This window comes from Tachypleus tridentatus, chromosome 2 (genome assembly GCF_004210375.1).
Source record: "Tachypleus tridentatus isolate NWPU-2018 chromosome 2, ASM421037v1, whole genome shotgun sequence".
NCBI classification, from domain to species: domain Eukaryota; kingdom Metazoa; phylum Arthropoda; class Merostomata; order Xiphosura; family Limulidae; genus Tachypleus; species Tachypleus tridentatus.
Genome location: NC_134826.1, coordinates 55,037,321 through 55,057,760, shown reverse-complemented (window position 1 = coordinate 55,057,760; position 20,440 = coordinate 55,037,321). Strand labels below are relative to the sequence as shown.

General features: G+C 35.5%; 1 protein-coding gene across 1 annotated transcript in view; it reads right to left on the bottom strand.

Annotated features, from left to right (window-relative positions):
• The window catches only part of crm (cramped chromatin regulator), a 31,540-nt gene extending 11,351 nt beyond the window's left edge, over positions 1-20,189 (bottom strand). Inside the window, exons 1-8 of the mRNA XM_076487603.1 lie at positions 20,035-20,189; positions 16,443-16,514; positions 9,754-9,802; positions 7,900-7,985; positions 6,057-6,253; positions 1,968-3,452; positions 996-1,169; positions 45-485 (exon numbers count right to left, since the gene is read on the bottom strand). Coding sequence (XP_076343718.1) covers positions 45-485; positions 996-1,169; positions 1,968-3,452; positions 6,057-6,253; positions 7,900-7,985; positions 9,754-9,802; positions 16,443-16,514; positions 20,035-20,116 — 2,586 coding nt within the window. The 5' untranslated portion in view covers positions 20,117-20,189. The remainder of the gene's footprint in view (positions 1-44; positions 486-995; positions 1,170-1,967; positions 3,453-6,056; positions 6,254-7,899; positions 7,986-9,753; positions 9,803-16,442; positions 16,515-20,034) is intronic.
• Positions 20,190-20,440: the final 251 nt, after the last annotated feature.

Sequence of the window (20,440 nt, the reverse complement as noted above, 5' to 3'; positions counted from 1 at the left end):
TACACTTTATTAAAACCCAACTGGGAGAATTGTAAACTACATACATGGAGTTGCTCAGTGACAGAATCAGTGGTGGTAGGCATTCCAGGTTTCACAGCTCGAGGTGCAGCTCCAACAGGCACCACAAACATATGTTTATCTTGAACAGTGGCAGGAATCCCCCCAAGAGTGGTAGAAATACTAGACACATCTGCCACTGGGTTTGGTGTCAGTGCTTGTCCCACAGTCCCTAAGGTAACAGTTGTTACAGTGGATTGTGAGACACCTTGTATAACAGAGGTCTTTTCTTTCTTCAACTGTCTGGTTGTACTCTTCACAGTGGGAGACTGTCCACAAATTCTTCCATTATTTCGCACACTTGGGCTTCTAGACGAGTTCTTACTAGACGATGATCCCGAACCACGAGCCTGGCTGGAACTCGATGATGTCCCAGCTAACTTGGAAGAAGCGTTATCTTGAAGATGAGGTGACAGTGGTAACTGCTGCTATATTAATGTTAATCAAATCATAAAAACTAAGGCTAAGACTCAGCAGATCATCATCATGATAACAAAGAAACCTACTTAAACTAAACTACATTTACTTCACTATATACCAGTCGGTAATACCAAGTGCATAAAACAATCTCTGAAATGTTTTAGAATACAGAATAGTACATTTACTCTAAAACATGCAAGGAACTACTTGATATACATATGATAATAAGTAGCAAGTCAAACTGACTGATTATAATAACTTCACAGCTGTAATCCAAGAACAAACACACAATCTAATTCAGTCTGTATGTTAAAAATGTTGCTTTGTTACTGGTACTTGCACTGAAACTAAGGAAGTTTAAAAAAAAACTGCTTTCAAATGCACAACTTCTACACTAGACACAGAAGAACATGGATATTTACATGTTATATATAATTATACAGTAAATTATTGTGTAATGATTAATTTTACTTAGGATTTGAAATTTAACAGTTTGCTGAGTCACAATAATAAACTACCTGTTTATTCTTCACGTTTCCAAATGTGATTGAAGCCAGCTGAACTAATTTATTTAGAACCTTGGACAGCTGGTGGACATGAGGTTCTTCATTCTTTGTAGTTTCCAGCTGGTCTATGGCCACATTCCTTTCTTCCCAATCATACTCAAGAACAATCTTTGAAGGTTGATTTAACTAGAGGAAAGAAAACCAATACTATAAGAGTGCAGCTGTAAGTGACACAATGTAACTTTCATAGAAATATTCATATTTAAAATGCTTTTACCAAACACACACACACACACACACACACATTTTCCAATTGACACTGTAATACCTTTATACAAGGACAATACACACACACACAAATTCTCACACAACTTGGAAAAGATAATTAATGGTTTCATTTTAAGTATAATAAAACCTAGTTAACCATTATGGCTAACATATCTTAGATTTTGTATAATAACAAAAGTAAACTGGCTTCACAACATACTGTTCAAATCTTCCCAGACACATGCAATCCATTAAAACCTTGCAAATATATTAACCTTTCATGAAACCTCTCAAACATTTGTACATGTCACAGCATCCAATTCATACAACACTTCTTCACCAACAGAGTTGTATCGCTATTCATTAAATGTATTATTCCCATAACATCACACTGCACAAAAACAGTTTTGTATCATAACTCGTTACATGTTTGATTCCTGTAAAGTCCTGTTCAGTAACAACTGTATTACATCTCAACTTATTGAGCAAACATTTCCTGTAACATTATGTAGGTGTACAAAATGTGCCACAACTTAAATGACAAACATTTTCAAAGTCAGAAGCTGTGAAAAGAATTTCAACTTAAAAAACAAATTACTAAACCATTACACATTTATCTTTTTGATAACTTAAAATAGAGCTTTAATTTCAAATTTTTTAAAGGATGAAAATTCTCAGTTTTTTTTCCAGGAGTGCATCATTATGTGTACAACTCACCATTAAATAAAGCTCTCCAACAGTTAACGTTCGCACTTCATCAACTGTCCAACCTTTTCTAAGAATTTCAATGTCAATCATATTTGCTTTCTCCAACTGCAGTTCAGCTTTATTCTGTTTAACTACTTTTTCTGACCCTGCTGTATTCCAATGATCCTTCTTTTTATCAAAGGAATTCTTTGTCTCAATATTAGTAATAGCAGGTTCCTCCAACTCCAATTTTCCATGGCTTTCTTGTTTCAATAGCTCTCCCGTTGTTTCACAGTTTTGTTCAGCTGCTAAGCCTAGAAGTTGTCCTAATGTCATATTGCTAGATTCAGTCTGAGTTGGCAGTTCTATGTTGTCATTTGATGATGCTCTAGTGGACTGCATATCATTTGTTTGTGTAGTTACTACTGTACTTATAGTAAACTTTTCTGTTTCAGGATTTGACTTAATTTCTGGTTTGGCCAATACATCCTTTGCTGCTTCTTGTTTCTGTTCTGCTGCTAAGCCCAGAAGTTGCCCAAAAGTCATGTTATTAGATTCTGATTGAGTAGGCAGTTCAGTTCTGTCACTACTCAATGCATCAAGGGACTGCGTGTCATTTGATTGTGTGGTTACTATTGTGCTAACTACAGACTTTGTATTAACTTCAGGCTTTGTTGACACTTCATCTACTGCTTCATGATTTGTTTTGGCTGTTAGCCCCAGAAGTTGCCCAAGAGTCATGTTGTTGACACCAGATTTATCAGGTAGGAGTTCTCCAATGGTGTCCTTGGTAGATACTACAACAGACTGTAAGCAACTTGGCTCTTTGGTAGACATTCCAGTGTTTGTAGACAAAGCATCATTAGAGGCACTTAATTCAGATCTTGATGCTATACTTTGTTCGACATCATCCATTGACTGAAGAATATTTGTCAAGAGTGACAAAGATCTCTGAGCTTCCTCAACTGGATTATCCAGGTTATCACATCTATCATACGTGATCTCTCCAGATGAATCTTTGGAAGCTTGTAGAGTTTCAGTATCTGAAAACAATTCTTTAAAATGTGTAGCTAAAGAGCTAGATTCTTTAGGACTTACAGAACTTGAATTACTTGTTGGCTTTTCCGTGTTTTGAACAGTAGACTGGTTGTTACAAGTGTTGGTTTGATCACTAGTTGGTAGACGTGGTGTTTTCCTGTCTAACGAAATGTCTAGATGTCTGCCCTTCATATCACTACTCACAGAACTTCCAGCTTTAGCTTCCATAACAGGCTTCCCTTTTACCTTCCCTGTTCCTCGTTTTCCTTTAATATTTTCTTTCTCCTTAATATTCTTTTCGCTATTCTTCTTGTAACTCTCCAAACTGACATCAGCACTAGAAGCCATGTCAACAGGGTGGATGGAGAGTAGGGATATGTTAAAGTCTGATCTGGGTCTGACACGGAGTATAGGGGGAGGATCAACAGGAAGCTCTGGAACAGACACTTTGGACAGATTGCACAAAATTTGTTCTTTCTGTACCTTTAGTTAAGGTATAACTTACAACCGAGTGTGTGTGTGTGTGTGTACACACACGCAAGGAAAATAAATCATTTATCAAATAGTAGCAAAAATAAGAACTATTAGCTACAATATGTTACCATATTAAAAGTATGACTAAGAACTTCTAATGGTTACATTATGATACTATATTATAAAATGTTTATAATAACATCAAACATATAAGCTAAGAGCTATCCATCTATCTCTCAGTAACTACAAATGATTTAAAATTCAGTAATTAGTCAAGCTATTCCAGTTGTCATATATCTAGTAAGTCTTACATATTCAGACTAGAACCAACTATTCACCTTAGTAATCAAAATGCCTTCTAAAAGGCTGATAGAGCCTTGACAAACATTGTGTTTCTAGTTTTCAGAAAACACATTTCTTCACAATATGTAATTACATTTCATGTACTAAATGCACAGCATTATGTGACACTTTGACTATTTTAAAATTACTACAAAAGATGAACATCAGATGTAACTCAAGTTTGTAATTAATAATATAAAAGTTAATAAATGTTTAACCTTTTCTTGACAGGTCATGAGTCAAATGTAATGTCATCATATTTGATGACTTGCATTCAACATTTTATTAAACTAATATTTTGCAAATTTATGTCAATTAGTTTGAAATTAAATTGTAGATTACAATTCAGAATTTAGTATTATACATTAGTTATTTTCTTAATTTAAAAGTAAATATTAAAAAAGAACACACCTAAATATAGATTTTAGTGAGCCACAAGGTACGTTGAATGCAGCACTGGTTAAATTAGATGTCTGTGATGTCAAAATACCAAGTCTATAGTTTCATATAAATTAGGAATTTAAATTACCAATATTGACAAGCTGGAATATAAAATAAGAACCTCATATCTTTTTATTTTCCTGAGATATGACTTATGTACAGTATCAAACATGGTGGCCCTGTTCACCTCTTTCCATTTTTGTAAACAGTCCCTTATATTCACAAATTTCAATATGTGACATGTGAATAATCAGTCGATAGCTTAGTATATTCCTTAGTTGTTTTCTCAGCCATTTTTAATTGTGAAAGGCTTCCACATTGTTTCAAACCACGTTTTCAAGAAGATAGGTTGTGTCTTTCACCTGCTCAAAGTTTCAATTTTATTATTTTTATATATATACACACCTAAATACATCTTGGTTACTAAACTTAAATTATAGTAGAATTCTATGGTATCAGTGTTGTTATTTTTTTTTTTTTGGTTATTCATGTGTTTATATAAAAAGCTGAAAACAAAAGGTTTAATATCTTCCATATGTGATATTTTAAAAGGCTTAACAACCTATCCAGAAGCAACAGTTCAAAAGTCATAGCTAGAAGAAATAATTGTTTGCTTTACTTCTTTATTTTTTTATATTTTAAGAAACACAAGTTTTGTAGCTTGTTTCTAAATAACAATAATCTGCATATAATGTATGCATGTATAATAATTGAAATGTTACTGTATATTACTAGACCATTAAACAACAGCTACGACAGGATCACTTTGTGAAGACTAAAGTCAGTTTTATATTACTGGATACTGTAACATGCACCACGTCAATACAAGTTATGTAACGTTAGCTAGGCACAACTAGAATATCTATATAAAAAATATATAAAGATACAAGACTTAAGCTACTTAGATCAAACATGTATTTTCATGTTATAACACAGTCATTCTAGCATAAAGAAAGCATAATTATATTTATTTCATCTTTTTTTTTTTATAATGGTTATGAGGTCAGTCATAGTGAGTGTACAGAAAAAAAAAGTCTTACTGAAAACAAACATTTGAAATATATTTAAGAGGTTATAGAAATTACACAAATAACATTTGAGATTTTTGGGACAAAGAATAGTTCTTTAATCATAACATGAAACCACTTTGCACTCACACTAGTAATGAAATATACTCAATATTTTCACAAACAAATCTTTATATTAAAATACTTCATTAAAAAATGTGATTTTTTGTGTACAAAAAACTTGTAATCTTTACAGAAAGCCTATCAAATTTTATACATGCCATACCAAAAGATGTAATGTTACTACTTAATGTGTAGATGAACTTGTGTATATTACACCAACCCTGTAGTGAAAGGGTTAATAAATGCAAATATTTATATAACAAATAAACTGAAGGTTTGAGCCTGCATCAAGACAGGAACTGTTAGCTGGAGAACAGTCGTGAGATTCACTTATATCTAGACTCAAGAGGAATGCTTGTCATATGATGGAGAATAATGAAAAATCTCTCTTCAGAAAATTATATCTAAATATATTATAATTTAGTTATAACATATGTATGGAGAATGACTTATATTTTTAGTATTTCATGAAAATAATATTTTTATTTATATTTGGTAATCTCCTTTAAGTACTGTTTGATTATTATTTTGACTTCTATATATTTTTAACATATGTTCAAATTTTCTTCTTTATAAATCCATATAGATTGAAACATTTAAATCTGATTATCAAAGACATTTTCCTATTTAGTCAACCATACTGTCCTGCTAATTATTAACTGAGATGGTAAAGACAGTGTAGGATAAAGGATACTTGTTTGAGCCTTTGTGGTTTCCACTTTTTCTCCAAGTATTCTATCACAGTTGATAAACGCCGTTGCAAATTAACTTTTGTACGAACTCGGGGATTTTGTGCCAGGCTTTGAACATGAAGCCAAGCAGCATTTGTGCATGGACGAAATTCAACGTAGATTTCTTTGGGAAGTTTTGGTTCTTCTTGTATTTTTGGCTCTGAAACCAGTTTGGATATCAGAAACAGAAACTTAAGATTTTATTATAATAAACTAGTTCTAATATCTGTTCAGCAACAAGTTTCTAAACTATACTGATATTTCATCAGAAATAACATTTCTCACTAACTTAACCTTGACAAAAGTTTTGGTATTTAAAAAAAACAAACATCAACTGATGAACAAAAGAGATCGAAAGTTCAGCTAACCTTTCATATTCAACTCCTGACAAAAAATTAAGGTACCGTTGTTGACGGTAAGTTAGTTTGAAAAATAACATAGTTCCTTCACTCTGAAACAGATGAGTAAACACTGGAATCACAGCTAACAGAAAATCAACACTTGTACAGCATACAGTGTCAATAAATTCTATACAATGGAGTGTTAATCAACTTTATAAGGTCAATGTTCCAGTTCCCATGCTGCCCTTCTAATTATTTCTTCCAAAATAGTTTGAGCTAAATCTGATTATCTGTTTAGCAAAAATATAGCTGTGGAACCCACCACTGGCCCAACAAATCCACTAGATTAACTTTTCTGTATCCAAGAAAAAAAGGAAATCTTTGAATAATTGTCTACTTTCATTCTATTTCAGTTAACAACTCCACTACAATAAACCTCCTCAAGAGGGGTCTACACCCTATGCTCCCAGTCAGAAGTCTGCAATTAGTAAATAGACACTTGAAGCTTGAATGTATGTCAATATAGTACTGTTCACATAAATCACAAAGAGCCAAACTTAAATATAAATCGGAAATGTCTGAGGGCACTATCGACTATGTATAACACAAACATGAACCAGCAGTGTTGGAGGACACTACAATAAACAAATCATGCTCTATACAACTTACATACCACTGCAATCTGTAGATAACCCTGTGTATAACACAAACATGAACCAGTAGTATTTGGAGACACTACAATAAACAAATAATTTTCTATACAATTTATACATCACTACAATCTGTAGATAATTACGTGTATATCTCAAACATGAACCAGTTTGCTGTTCACATGTTTCAGGTTGCTACCATCACAAGTTTCTTCAAACAACTATTAACAGGTAAATTTCATACTTAAGTTGACAAGATTTCATCTACACTAAAGATAAACCTGTGTTTCATAACTAACAGAATTATAATAAAATTTGATACAAACTGAATGATCCTAACAATATATGTATCTATATATGCAAGAAACTTTTCAGAAATAAATCCAAACAAATAAATTTCAGTGTAACTTGAAAAAATGTTTTAAATGTTTCACCTTTGAATTCAGATACACCTTACAACACCCGATTACAAAAATACATTGTTTGTTCACCAGTTTCTTTAATCTTAACACCATACAAGATACATAATAAAGTCAAGTATAACATCTTGTTCAAAAGTTTTACCTCTCATAAAAACATTTAATATAAAATGTAAAACAAATACTGTACCATAACACTCAAAAAACAATTTATTCACGTTATCAGGTTAATGTTCTAGATAAAGTTCTATCACTGAGAAAAAGTTGAATAGTGTTAAAGTGAGACATTGCTGTGATTTATCCTGAAATTAAAGCATTACACACACTTCACTAAATATTCAGCATTTTCTAATAACTTCAGTTACTGTGTTAGAATTATTTTTCTTGTTCACTTACCTTCCACATTATTAATCCTCTTCAGGGCTCGACACACAGGTGTTTTGATACGCAGTTTCTTCCCTTTAAATTTCACAAAGGTTACTCTAATAAAGAAATTTAAATATTACTTGTTGCTCAAAAAATTTTTTCTGCAATATGTCAAAACAAACTATGAAAGACTGTTTTAAATTTTATAAAACTTGATCAAACACTTCCTGAAACAAGCCCATAACAAAATACCAATTACCTGTTAAAAAAGTTTTAAAAGCATACTTTGTATTCCAATATTTTATAACCCTACATATGAGACACCAAGTAATGTTGACTGACGTATGTCGACTACTGGAGTCCATGTCCACAACTGATCATTTGTAGCCAAAAACATTATCAGAAAACACTTGTTAATAAGGCATGGGACAGCCTTGCTCGCTAACACAAGTTCTAACAATCCTCACAGTACTTTCAGTAATGTACAGACGTGTGTATAACTTCAATACATATAGTACACTTGTTGTGCTTCTTTCTATTAATAATGTAAAATCTGCCTGAATTCATGAGAATAAATTCAGCAATCAACTCTGATAAATTGAACAGTACATAGCTGTTAATTAAGATGAGATCATTATAACCTGAACAGTTCGTACCCATTTAAGATGAGATCATTATAAGTTAAACTGTACATACCCATCTAACATGAGATCATAAGTTGAACAGTACATACCCATCTAAGATGAGATCATTATAAGTTAAACTGTACATACCCATCTAAGATGAGATCATTATAAGTTGAACAGTTCGTACCCATTTAAGATGAGATCATTATAAGTTGAACAGTTCGTACCCATTTAAGATGAGATCATTATAAGTTGAACAGTACATACCCATCTAAGATGAGATCATTATAAGTTGAACAGTACATACCCATCTAAGATGAGATCATTATAAGTTGAACAGTACATAGCTATCTAAGATGAGATCATTATAAGTTAAACTGTACATACCCATCTAAGAAGAGATCATAAGTTGAACAGTACATACCCATCTAAGATGAGATCATCATAAGTTGAACAGTACATACCCATCTAAGATGAGATCATCATAAGTTGAACAGTACATACCCATCTAAGATGAGATCATAAGTTGAACAGTACATACCCATCTAAGATGAGATCATTATAAGTTGAACAGTACATACCCATCTAAGATGAGATCATTATAAGTTGAACAGTACATAGCTATCTAAGATGAGATCATTATAAGTTAAACTGTACATACCCATCTAAGATGAGATCATTATAAGTTGAACAGTTCGTACCCATTTAAGATGAGATCATTATAAGTTGAACAGTTCATACCCATTTAAGATGAGATCATTATAAGTTGAACAGTACATACCCATCTAAGATGAGATCATTATAAGTTGAACAGTACATACCCATCTAAGATGAGATCATTATAAGTTGAACAGTACATAGCTATCTAAGATGAGATCATTATAAGTTAAACTGTACATACCCATCTAAGATGAGATCATAAGTTGAACAGTACATACCAATCTAAGATGAGATCATTATAAGTTAAACTGTACATACCCATCTAAGATGAGATCATTATAAGTTAAACTGTACATACCCATCTAAGATGAGATCATTATAAGTTAAACTGTACATACCCATCTAAGATGAGATCATTATAAGTTGAACAGTTCGTACCCATTTAAGATGAGATCATTATAAGTTGAACAGTTCGTACCCATTTAAGATGAGATCATTATAAGTTGAACAGTACATACCCATCTAAGATGAGATCATTATAAGTTGAACAGTACATACCCATCTAAGATGAGATCATTATAAGTTGAACAGTACATACCCATTTAAGATGAGATCATTTAGTCTCTGACGATTCTTTTCATTCAAACCTAGATAAAAACAAACAAATGAAGAACCATTTTATTAGATCAGTATAACCGAATGTTAAGTAGGGATTAAAAATATCCAGCACCGTAATTAGAGGGGTGGTTAATATAAATAAAGTGGTAAACAATTTGTTTGGACCTCTTATTTGGTTCACAGTGTAATAGTACCACAGATAGTGTTACATTTGAATGATATAGTAAGAGCATTCATTGCAATAAAGATAAATGAGACATATCTGAAGAGAGCAAGCTTTCATGATCGTTCATGGAAGCTCTGAAACACTGCCACCATTAGGAAAGAATCTACCAACCCCAAAATTCACCATGATGAAACTGGACATATCTACTGGTACAGTTAACAGGTAACAGTTTAGAACCTGAGGAAACCTCAAGTTAAAAGTTCACAGAATTCCTGCCATACTTCAAAACTAACAGTAGTTTTCTTCTGAGAGATGACTGAAGATTGATTGATTTAGTGTTTTATGGCACAAAGCAGCTAGGCTATCTGCACTAAACATCCAGTAAAAAAGTAAAAATAAATTAAATGTAGTAAAATACATAAAAGGAAACGAAGGTAAAACAAAACATCATTGAAAAACAGAAAAAGCATAAAACCAATGTTGACACCTAGTCTACAACGTTAAGAGAGAAAGCATAGTAAGAGAAGTTGTAAAGGACTTTCTCTAGCAAAATGGTAATGATCATAACCTGCCAGGAAGACTAACAGGTATGTACAAGAACCACCATCAGTCACCTGAAGTTGGCCTTTCCAGTCCTGGTTCTGGGTTATGTTGTCTTAACAGCCATTATCAAAAGGTAAGATCAAAAAAGTGTTAAAAGACATATAGCAAAATCATAATAAAAATTAGCCAAATGTCCTGTAAAAAGGACAAAGGAAAGTAAATGTAGTAAAATTTGTGAAAAGAAACAAAGGTAAAAACAAAACAGCAATTAAAACATAAAATGGCATAAAACCAATGTTGACATCCAGTCTACAAAGTTGTAAAGGACATCCTGTAGCATAATGGTAATGATCATAACCCACCAAGAAGACTAACAGGTAAGTACAAGAACCACTGTCAGTCACCTGAAGTTGGTCTTTCCAGTCCTGGTTCCAGGTTATGTGTCATTATGGCCAGTACTAAAAGGTAAAGTAGTAAAAGTGTTAAAAGACATGCAGCAAAATTATAATAACAACTCGCCAGGACGACAAACGGGTAGTTCAAAACGCAGCGTTAGTCACCTGAAGTTTGCCTTTCCAATCCTGGTGTCAAGTTAATTAATGTTCTGGGCATTTTCCAATGTCAAATTGAACTAGAGATTAAGATTCTGAAAAGGGAACCACAATTAAAAAGGTGCAATGAATAAATATCAAACACTTAAATGAAGTTAAAAAGATTAATGGCCATTAAAAAACTAAAAACTTTATCAAGGTGGACAGTGTCACCATCACCAATAACACAGTCCAATGTTACAGACAAACCCTGGGACATAGTTTTAAAAAATAGGGTGTGAGCCAACATGAAGTGATTCCAAGGCCAGCAGAGAACTAAGGGAGTCAGAATAAATAGTGCAGTCGGAGTACTGCTCAGCTTCAATATGATCCATGGCAAGAGATATGGCATACAGTTCAGCAGTGAACACAGAGGCTGTAGAGGGGATTCTGCGCACAACCACCAAACCACAACAAACCATGGCAGAGCCCACTGAATTACCTGATTTGGAACCATCCGTATAAATTGGAATGGAATGATTGTTTGAAAGATGTTCGGTAAATAAAAGACAGTACTTTCAATCGGGAGTATCTGCCTTTTTCAGATGACTTAAAGAAAGGTCACATTTGGGGGCTGTAATAATCCATGAGGGGATGGGCTGACCAGTGGATTCTGCAATGTTATCCAAGGACAGACCCAATTCATCCAATTGCACCTGGATGCAAAGGCCAAAAGGAGCAATGGCAGATCATCTGTTTTGATAAAGTAAGGCTCACTGAGGAAGGAAAACACATCCCCAAGTGGGATGCTTTGGTAAGGAATGAAGTTTTGAAGAATACAGTAAAGACAGTTGCAAACGGCAAAGGTGCAGAGAAGGTTCGTGAGATTCCACGTATAAGCTTTGAACAGGGGAGGTGCGGAAAGCCCCAGTGCAGAGTCAAAGTCCTTGATGATGAATGGGGTCCAGCATCTTTAAGGCTGAGGGTCTGGCAGAGCCATAGACCATTGAACCATAGTCGAGTTTTGAACGAATAAGAGCACGATGTATCTTTAACATAAAACATCGATCCACTCCCCAACTGGCAGTAGAGAGGACACGGAAGATGTTCAGTGCTCTTGTGCATTTGACCTGTAGCTGCTTTAAGCGTGGTATAAAGGTCAGCTTATGGTCAAAGATAAGCCCCAAGAACTTGGTCTCAGGGACCACTGGCAGCAAAACTTCACTGATACGGAGTTCAGGATCAAGGTGAATACCCTGTTGGCAGCAAAAGTGCATGCAAATGGTTTTAAAAAGAGAAAAATTAAAGCTGTTCGCCGTAGTCCACTTCAGTACACAATTGAGGGCAGTTTGTAGTTGCTGCTCAATATATCTCATGTTCAACAACTGACATGAGATGTGAAAGTCGTTGACATAGAGCCTGTTTGCAACAGTAAGAAGGAGTTGTTCAGTGATGGCATTTATCTTTACACTGAAAAGTGTGACACTCAAAACACAGCCCTGAAGGACCCCAAGTTCCTGTACAAAAGAACAGGAAAGTGTCGAACCAACACAAACTTGGAATCTCCTGTCCATTAAAAATTTTTAATAAACATGAGTAAATGGCCACGTAACCCATATATATGGAGGTCTTGCAAAATGCAATACCTCCATGTTGTGTCATAAGCCTTCTCCATGTCAAAAAATATTAAAACAAGATGTTGGCATTTGAGAAAGGCTTCACTGATTGATGTTTCAAGTCGAATTAGGTGGTCTGTGATGAAGTGTTGTCGTCGGAACTCACACTGGGTGGGCGAGAGAAGGTTGTTTGATTCGAGAACCAAACAAGACGAGCATTAACCATCCTCTCTAAGATCTTACAAAAACAGCTCAAAGCAATTGGACAGTAGTTTGAATGAATCTTGGGATCTTTCCCAAGTTTAGAGAAAGGTAAGATAATAGCCTGGTGCCAGGCATCAGGAAAAACATTCTCCTGCCAGATCTGGTTAAAAACAATTAGAAGAATAGCAAGATAAGCAGGAGAAAGATAGCGCAGCATGCCGTTGTGTACATCATCAGGTCCAACAGATGAACTGCCAGACCAATGAAAGGCCATTTTCAGTTCCACCAGTGTAAAGGGACAATTATAGTCAAAGAGACAGTCAGTTCAAAAGGAAAGAGGTGAACGTTCTGCCCAAGTCTTGATGGCCAAGAAGGTAGAGGAATAAGCAGAAGTGCTAGATACCTGGAAAAAGCTTTCACCTAGAGTATCGGCGATAATCCGGATATTAGCTACTTCTTGGCCATCAGAGAGTAAGATGGAGAGGGGGACAGAATTGCAGTGCCCACTGACCTTTCGAACCCTGCCCCATATAACCTTGGAACTGGTTGTAGAAGATATGCTAGTTGTGAACGTAATCCAAGATTCTTTCTGGTTTGACATCTTACCCATCTAGCATGTGCACAGGCCCGTTGGAAAGCGATGCGGTTCGAAAGTGTGGGATATCTACAGAAAGTATCCCAGGCCTGTTTTTGAGCCTTCCGTGCCAAGTGGCAAGCAGGATTCCACCACGGACGAGGATATCGTGGAAAACGTGTCGAGGTTTTAGGAATACACTGGGCAGCTGCTTGTATAATACAGTCAGTTACCGCTGCCACACAGTCGTCTATTGATGGGCTGATTCACGATGGCAGGGTCAAGTTCTGCGAGAGCAGTGAAAGTGGACCAGTCTGCCTGATCCAGCTTCCACCTGGGCACGCAGGTAAGGTGGCATCTACCATGGCTAGTCTCTCTCAAAAGCATAGGAAAATGATCACTGCCTGGTGGATTATTGTCAACCCTCCATGAAAAATGGGAAAATAATGAAGGGAAGCAAACTGAGAGATCATTAGTGGTAAATGACTGACTAGGTGCATGAAAATTAGTGGAAGAACCAGTATTGAAAAGAGAAAGATTGTGATCAGAGAGCATACGCTCTACAGAGCAAACCCTCCAATCAATAACAGCACTTCCCCAGAGGGAATGATGTCCATTAAAATCCCCCAGGATTAGAAAGGGAGATGGCAACTGTTCAATGAGAGCATCAAGGTCTGATTGATCATATGTCTCTCCAGGGAACAGGTAGAGAAAACAAACAGTGATGGTATGACCCAAGGAAACACGGATGGCTACGGCCTCCAAGGGTGTGTTGAGTGACAAAGACAGGGTGAGCATATGCTGATCAACCAATAGTGCCACTCCTCCATCACATAGCCTGTCATTTCTGTACAGAGAAAACTGCCGAATGGTGACTGTATCAGCAGGTTTGAGAAATGTTTCTTGTAAGGAAAGACATACAGGATGATAGGAAGCAATCAGTGTTTTGATATCATCCAGATTAGAATGTAAACCTCGACAGTTCCATTGTATCAAGGTGGCCATTTTTAATGACAGGTAGGCGAAGTGGCTGGAGAACCCTTCTGTTTACGACCACGTCTTTTTTCTTTACTGTCCTTATTCAGAGGAGGTCTATTGACCTCCATGGATCCTGCCCTGGGACGATTGGGCAGGTCTTTGTTGTTGGAAGAGGATTCCAGTGACTGAGTACATGAATGAATGATTGTTTTGCATCGTGGGATGGGAGAAAAAGATGTATCAGAAGAAATGCTTGTCTTTGAAACCAAAGGATGTGGATCTTGTGATTTGTTGGAATGTATGGGAGGAACAGAGATGGGTGTAGAAGTCGATTCATCAACCTTTTTAACCATGGAGGTCAAAAGGCTTTTCATTTGGTTTGAAAACAATTCTTTTGGATGCACAGAGAGATCTGTCTGCACTCCCACTGTAGTTGTGGAATGAAGTGCAGCAGCATATGTCAGAGATGGAGTTGTGGACAGCAATTTCCGAGCCTCAGGATAACTAATGTTATGTGTCGTTTTCAAACGCTGCACCTCTTTTTCCTCCAACCATTTTGGGGAAGAATGAAAGTAAGAGGGGTGAGAACCATTGCAGTTTACGCAATGTGGGTTTATGTCACAGTCATAGGCATCGTGGTCCTTGCCTCCACAACGAGCACGTCAGGGAACCACGACAGGACGTCTTTGAGTGGCCAAACCTCTGACATTGGAAACATCGAAGAGGGTTTGGAATGTACGGCCGTACCCTGCAAATTAGATAACCTGCCTTGATGGTGGCAGATGTACGTGGTGATCTAAATGTCAAAATGAGGATATCTGTCATCAGTGTAACTCCATCTTTGTGAGTGGAGATGCGCCTCACTGCAGAAACTCCTTGAGTGGAGAGACCAGCGAGAATCTCTGACTCGGGAACATTCTTCAAACCCCTCTCAACAATAACTCGTGATGAATTCAAGGTAGCATGAGGGGTAACCTCAATAGGTACATTCCCAATTGCCTTTGTATGCAACAGGAGTTCACTGTGTTGGGATGTGGATGTTTCAACCAATATGTCTCCAGATTAAAGCTTCTTTACTGACTTTGGAGAGCCAGCAAGTCCCTCTAGTCCCTTCTGAATAAAAAAGGGGGACATTTGCCCTAAAGGTTTTTCTGAAAGAGAATGTAATATAAGAAAATGGGGGTACAGGTGTCACAGATGTTGAAGATTGTTGCTCAGAGTCTTCAAGATGTGGTCGTTTACCTATTGACTGTTTTTTCACTATTTTATTTAAATTTTTTGAAGGAGGATCCATTGGAAAAAAAGGAAAATTTCGGTACCCACTGACCCCACCCACCATGGAGCCCTAAGAGAGGACGCACTACAATGTCATGCAAGGATATTGCAGCAACACCAGGATTTTGTGAGCACTATACCCAAACACCAGCATCAAACCAATGTCCACAACACCCGTTGAGAACTTCCAACACTGGTACTTGGTTGACACTAGCCCAAGTGGACCAGCCGACTGACCCAAGGGAGGCCACCCAAAGGCTGCCTGTCTACAGGAATTCAAGGCCAAAGTGGTGTGTTAGGGTTGGACCCTTCAACCACCAGGATCCTCTCCTCCCTTTCATGGGTCGCCACGCACGGCAAACACGTGGGTGGACGTTTCGATCCCAGAGAAGGTAAACTGAAAGATCAGAACCTTCCCTGGGAGGTCCCCTCACCACGTACAGGAATCCACACCGAGGGGATGACTGAAGAGACTGGAACCTTAGCAATTTAATTTGACGAGACACCTGCCAAATACTTTATTGAACCTTAAACTTACGTTTATTTTGGAAACTGGCATGTAAATTACAAAAAGTGGGTTACCAACAATTTGTTCTAAGTTTATATCCTTGTCATAATTCTACAAAAAAAACTGTTATAATGAAAGTTGCAATAGTATGTAACCATGACAACAATACACTGCTTTAACTTGTACATTTATTACAAACACTGCAATCCAACATTTAAATTATTTCTAATCATATCTTTCAATGATTTTTAATAACCTTAACAAAACACACTCACATCCTCCAATCTTCTTACGAAGTTCAGCATAATTAATGAGACCATAGAGCTCTTGAGTCTGTTTCTTCACATCTACCAAAATACAAAAACCAGAATAAGTAACTGTAAAGTTTGCAATAGTTTTTACAAAAAGTTACAAAACACAAAAAAGTAAGGTCCATGGATGCAACTAGGAGACAGTAGTTTCATACTTTACTTTAGAAACATTTCTTAATTTATGAAGTGTCATCTATGATAATACTAGGACAAATTATAGTTTAAAACTATATTACATGTGCTATACCCTGATATAATACATCAATAAACAAAATGGCTGTATTTTACACACACACACTAGATGTACGAGGTCTGTTCAAAAAATACGCGGACAGACGTCATAAAACAAAATGTACTGTATTTAGAAGTTACAGGTCTGGGACCCCTTCAAAGTACTCTCCTCCCCAATGCACACACGTATCCCAACAGTGTTTCCACTTGTTGATACAGTCCTGATACGCTTCTTTTGTAATGTCCTCCAGCTCCTTCGTCGCATTTGCTTTAATCTCGGGAATCGTCTCAAATCTTCTTCCTTTCAAGGGTATTTTGAGTTTGGGGAACAAGAAAAAATCGCAAGGAGCAACGTCAGGTGAGTAGGGGGTGGGTGGGAAAGAACAGTGATCGAGTGTTTGGCCAAAAACACACGAGTTCTGAGGGATGAATTTCACAGCAACGTGGTGCATCTTCAATTTTTCGGTCAAAATCTCGTAACAAGATCCAACTGATATCCCACACTATTCAGCAAGCTCCATGACAGCCAGACGTCGATTTGCCCGCACCAGGGTGTTGATTTTGTCGACGTGTGGGTCGTCAGTGGACGTGGAAGGACATCCAGGACGCTCATCATCTTCAATGGACTGTCGACCATCCTTAAAACGTTCATGCCACTTGAAACATGCCGTATGCTTCATAGCAACATCACCGTAAGCCGTGTTAAGCATAGCAAAAGTTTCAGTCACAGATTTTCCAAGTTTAACACAAAATTTTACAGCAAGTCGTTGCTCCTTCAGGTCATTCATTCTGAAATCTGCCAAACAAAAAAATCGCACTTCACTTAAAACCGCGTAGCTAATACACAAATGAAGATATCTGCAATCGGGAAATGGCGTCATAATCAGCTGATCTGTGCAAACCTAGCGACATTAAGCGGATTCCCCTGGAACCAACTGGAGCCGCACAATTCAAACAATCTGCGTATTTTTTGAACAGCCCTCGTATTTCAGCAGGGTTCCCAAAATTAGAAAGTAACAAGTATTTATATTTCTTGTTGAAGTTCATATATCATGCTCTGTTGTAGCCTACAAAATTTATATTCTTGTGATTTATAACATGTGAATGTTTTACTGACAACAAAAATGTACAAACTCCATCATTAAGCATCCCTTATATGACATTTTGGTGTCTACTTCCAGACAACACTACTGTATAGTAATGCAAGTAGCTAAAAGTGGTCACCTTTAGGAAAAATTAAACTGATAAAATAAATCAGCCATCAGGTAAATTCTTTGTATTATACAAAAAAAAACTGATAAGTCATTTACATGCTTTGAAATGTTTCAGTCCTAGATCTAATTCATATTCAATTTGCACTCAATGGCTAAATAAAAAGGTAGGTTCAGAGTGATATGCTCAATTTGTAGAACTACATGTTGAAATATGATAACAGTGAATAAGCTGTTTTTCATAATGTTTACATAAAGTGAAAACAAACTCAAGATGAGATTTTAAATTCCTTAAATATTTGTAAACAATGAACAGATAGATGTTTTTATGTCTCTCCATCAGGGCTCGGTCAAAACTGTCAGATTTCAGTCAATATTGTAAAGTCTAACATACAAATATTTCAAGTGACGTCTTTTTAATAAAATAAAAAAAGATTTATACATGAATATAGAGTATTTGTTCTGAAGAGTCTATGTGCTAAAGTTAAAAAATACTTTTTCTCAACTAAAAAATATCAAATTTCCTTTATGTAATTCCTGAAACTTCTTGATTCCATTTTTTTATTTTTAGCAAACCTTACAATTGATCCGTTACTTTTTTTACATTACCTCAAAACAAAATCAGTCAATTTATCCAGCCTCGTCACCCCCCAAAAACAAATAAATCTAAATAACCCCCATTTCCAGAATGACTCCAAATTGGCTCTAAGTTTGTAACAGTATGAATTTACTTATAATTAAATTTCATTGACCTTATAACAATGTGGGTGATAGATGCTGTTAAAAGTTCTAAACCACTTGGTACACGTGCAGCTCACGTTACACCATCAAATTACATTGCACATTTCCTGCTACAATTAGTGAAAACAGCTTGCATGCGTGGCTCGTGAAACATTTTTATTATATATTTTACTTGATCTAAACTAACCTACAAAGATCTCTATTTTCATATTTAGTTACTTTTATACATAAATAAACATGAAAAAAAAGAAATAAAATATTAAACCAATTTTTTTGTTCTTGCTCTCAATTATTGAAGAGTTAACCCTAATTTTTATACTAATTACAGTATTGCACTTAATTTTTATTTAATTAATACACCAAACAATATAGACTAATAAAATTCAAAAAGTAGACAAATTCCTTTACCTTTCTAACAAGAGTCATTACAAAATCTAGTTGTTACCTTTCTCAAAGGAATGAAGTTGGTACTCTGAGTGAAACTGATACATAACTGTTCAGATAAATTTAAAACAAACTTCAGTTGATAATGGTCATAGGTTATTAACTATAATTAAATGTAAGAGAGAGATTAACAAATCATGAAAGAGAAGATGTGAAAGTTTAGTGATGTCTGATTTTCCATTTCATAGCCCTGTAACAACATGCAAGGAACAACACTAGTTAACAACATGCAAGGAACTGAGAGGGACAACACTAGTTAACAACATGCAAGGAACTGAAAGGAACAACACTAGTTAACAACATGCAAGGAACTGAAAGGAACAACACTAGTTAACAACATGCAAGGAACTGAGAGGGACATTACTAAATTATTGCATTTATTATAATCCTGCAGTATCATTTGTTTATTTCCATTAATAGAAACAATTTTAGTACTTTTCCTTATCTATACAGTACATAGTTATACTTGATTACAGGTAAGCTTGACAAAAAGTGTCAGTCCAACACAGCTGGATATTGTAGGTAGAGTATATTTCACACAAATTCTGGTCCAACAGCCTGTATACTTCACTGTATTTTCCAACCCTTACATTCATGTTAGAAACTGATCACTTGAATAATTATTTTTGTCGCTGAGAATGTTTACTGGAACACATTAAACACATTACTTAAAGTTTATTACACAGTTAACTATTTCAACATTCATACTGCTTACCAGCTGTCACCAAAATTATTAAAGATATTGTAAGTTCCTTATTTGAGTTACCATAAAATGATGGAAATGTACTACAATTCACTCCTTTGAGGATATTATGAACATCTTATGAAACAGATACTATAAACATTGTTTTCTGACTGATTTAAAACAAATTTTAACACAAAAGTTTCATTAACTATGCACAAATACACATTATAAACAAATTGCTCACCATCACCAATATGTAGGTATTTGGATATTTTATGCCATGTTCTATAATAGAAGTGACGAACTTGATCTTTGTTCTTTATCATATTAGGAGGAACCCCTTTCTTCTTGCTCCGCTGGGCAATATACAATTGGATGTTTTCAAAATCTTTTCCGTACTTAAAATAAGAAAAATAAAAAACAAATTACTAAATGGCAAGATTTATAATTGGCATAAATATAGTCAATAACTTTTCGCTGAGGCCACTACAGACAGAATCAGAAACTAAATGTGTATTCTCCTCTGCACTGTATTCACACTTTTCTTAGAAACTACAAAGCTATAACTTTAAAGATTATGAAACAAGTAATCTCACAAGTCACAGTTACACCTCCACTTATCATAATGATTCAGACACTATAGATTTAAC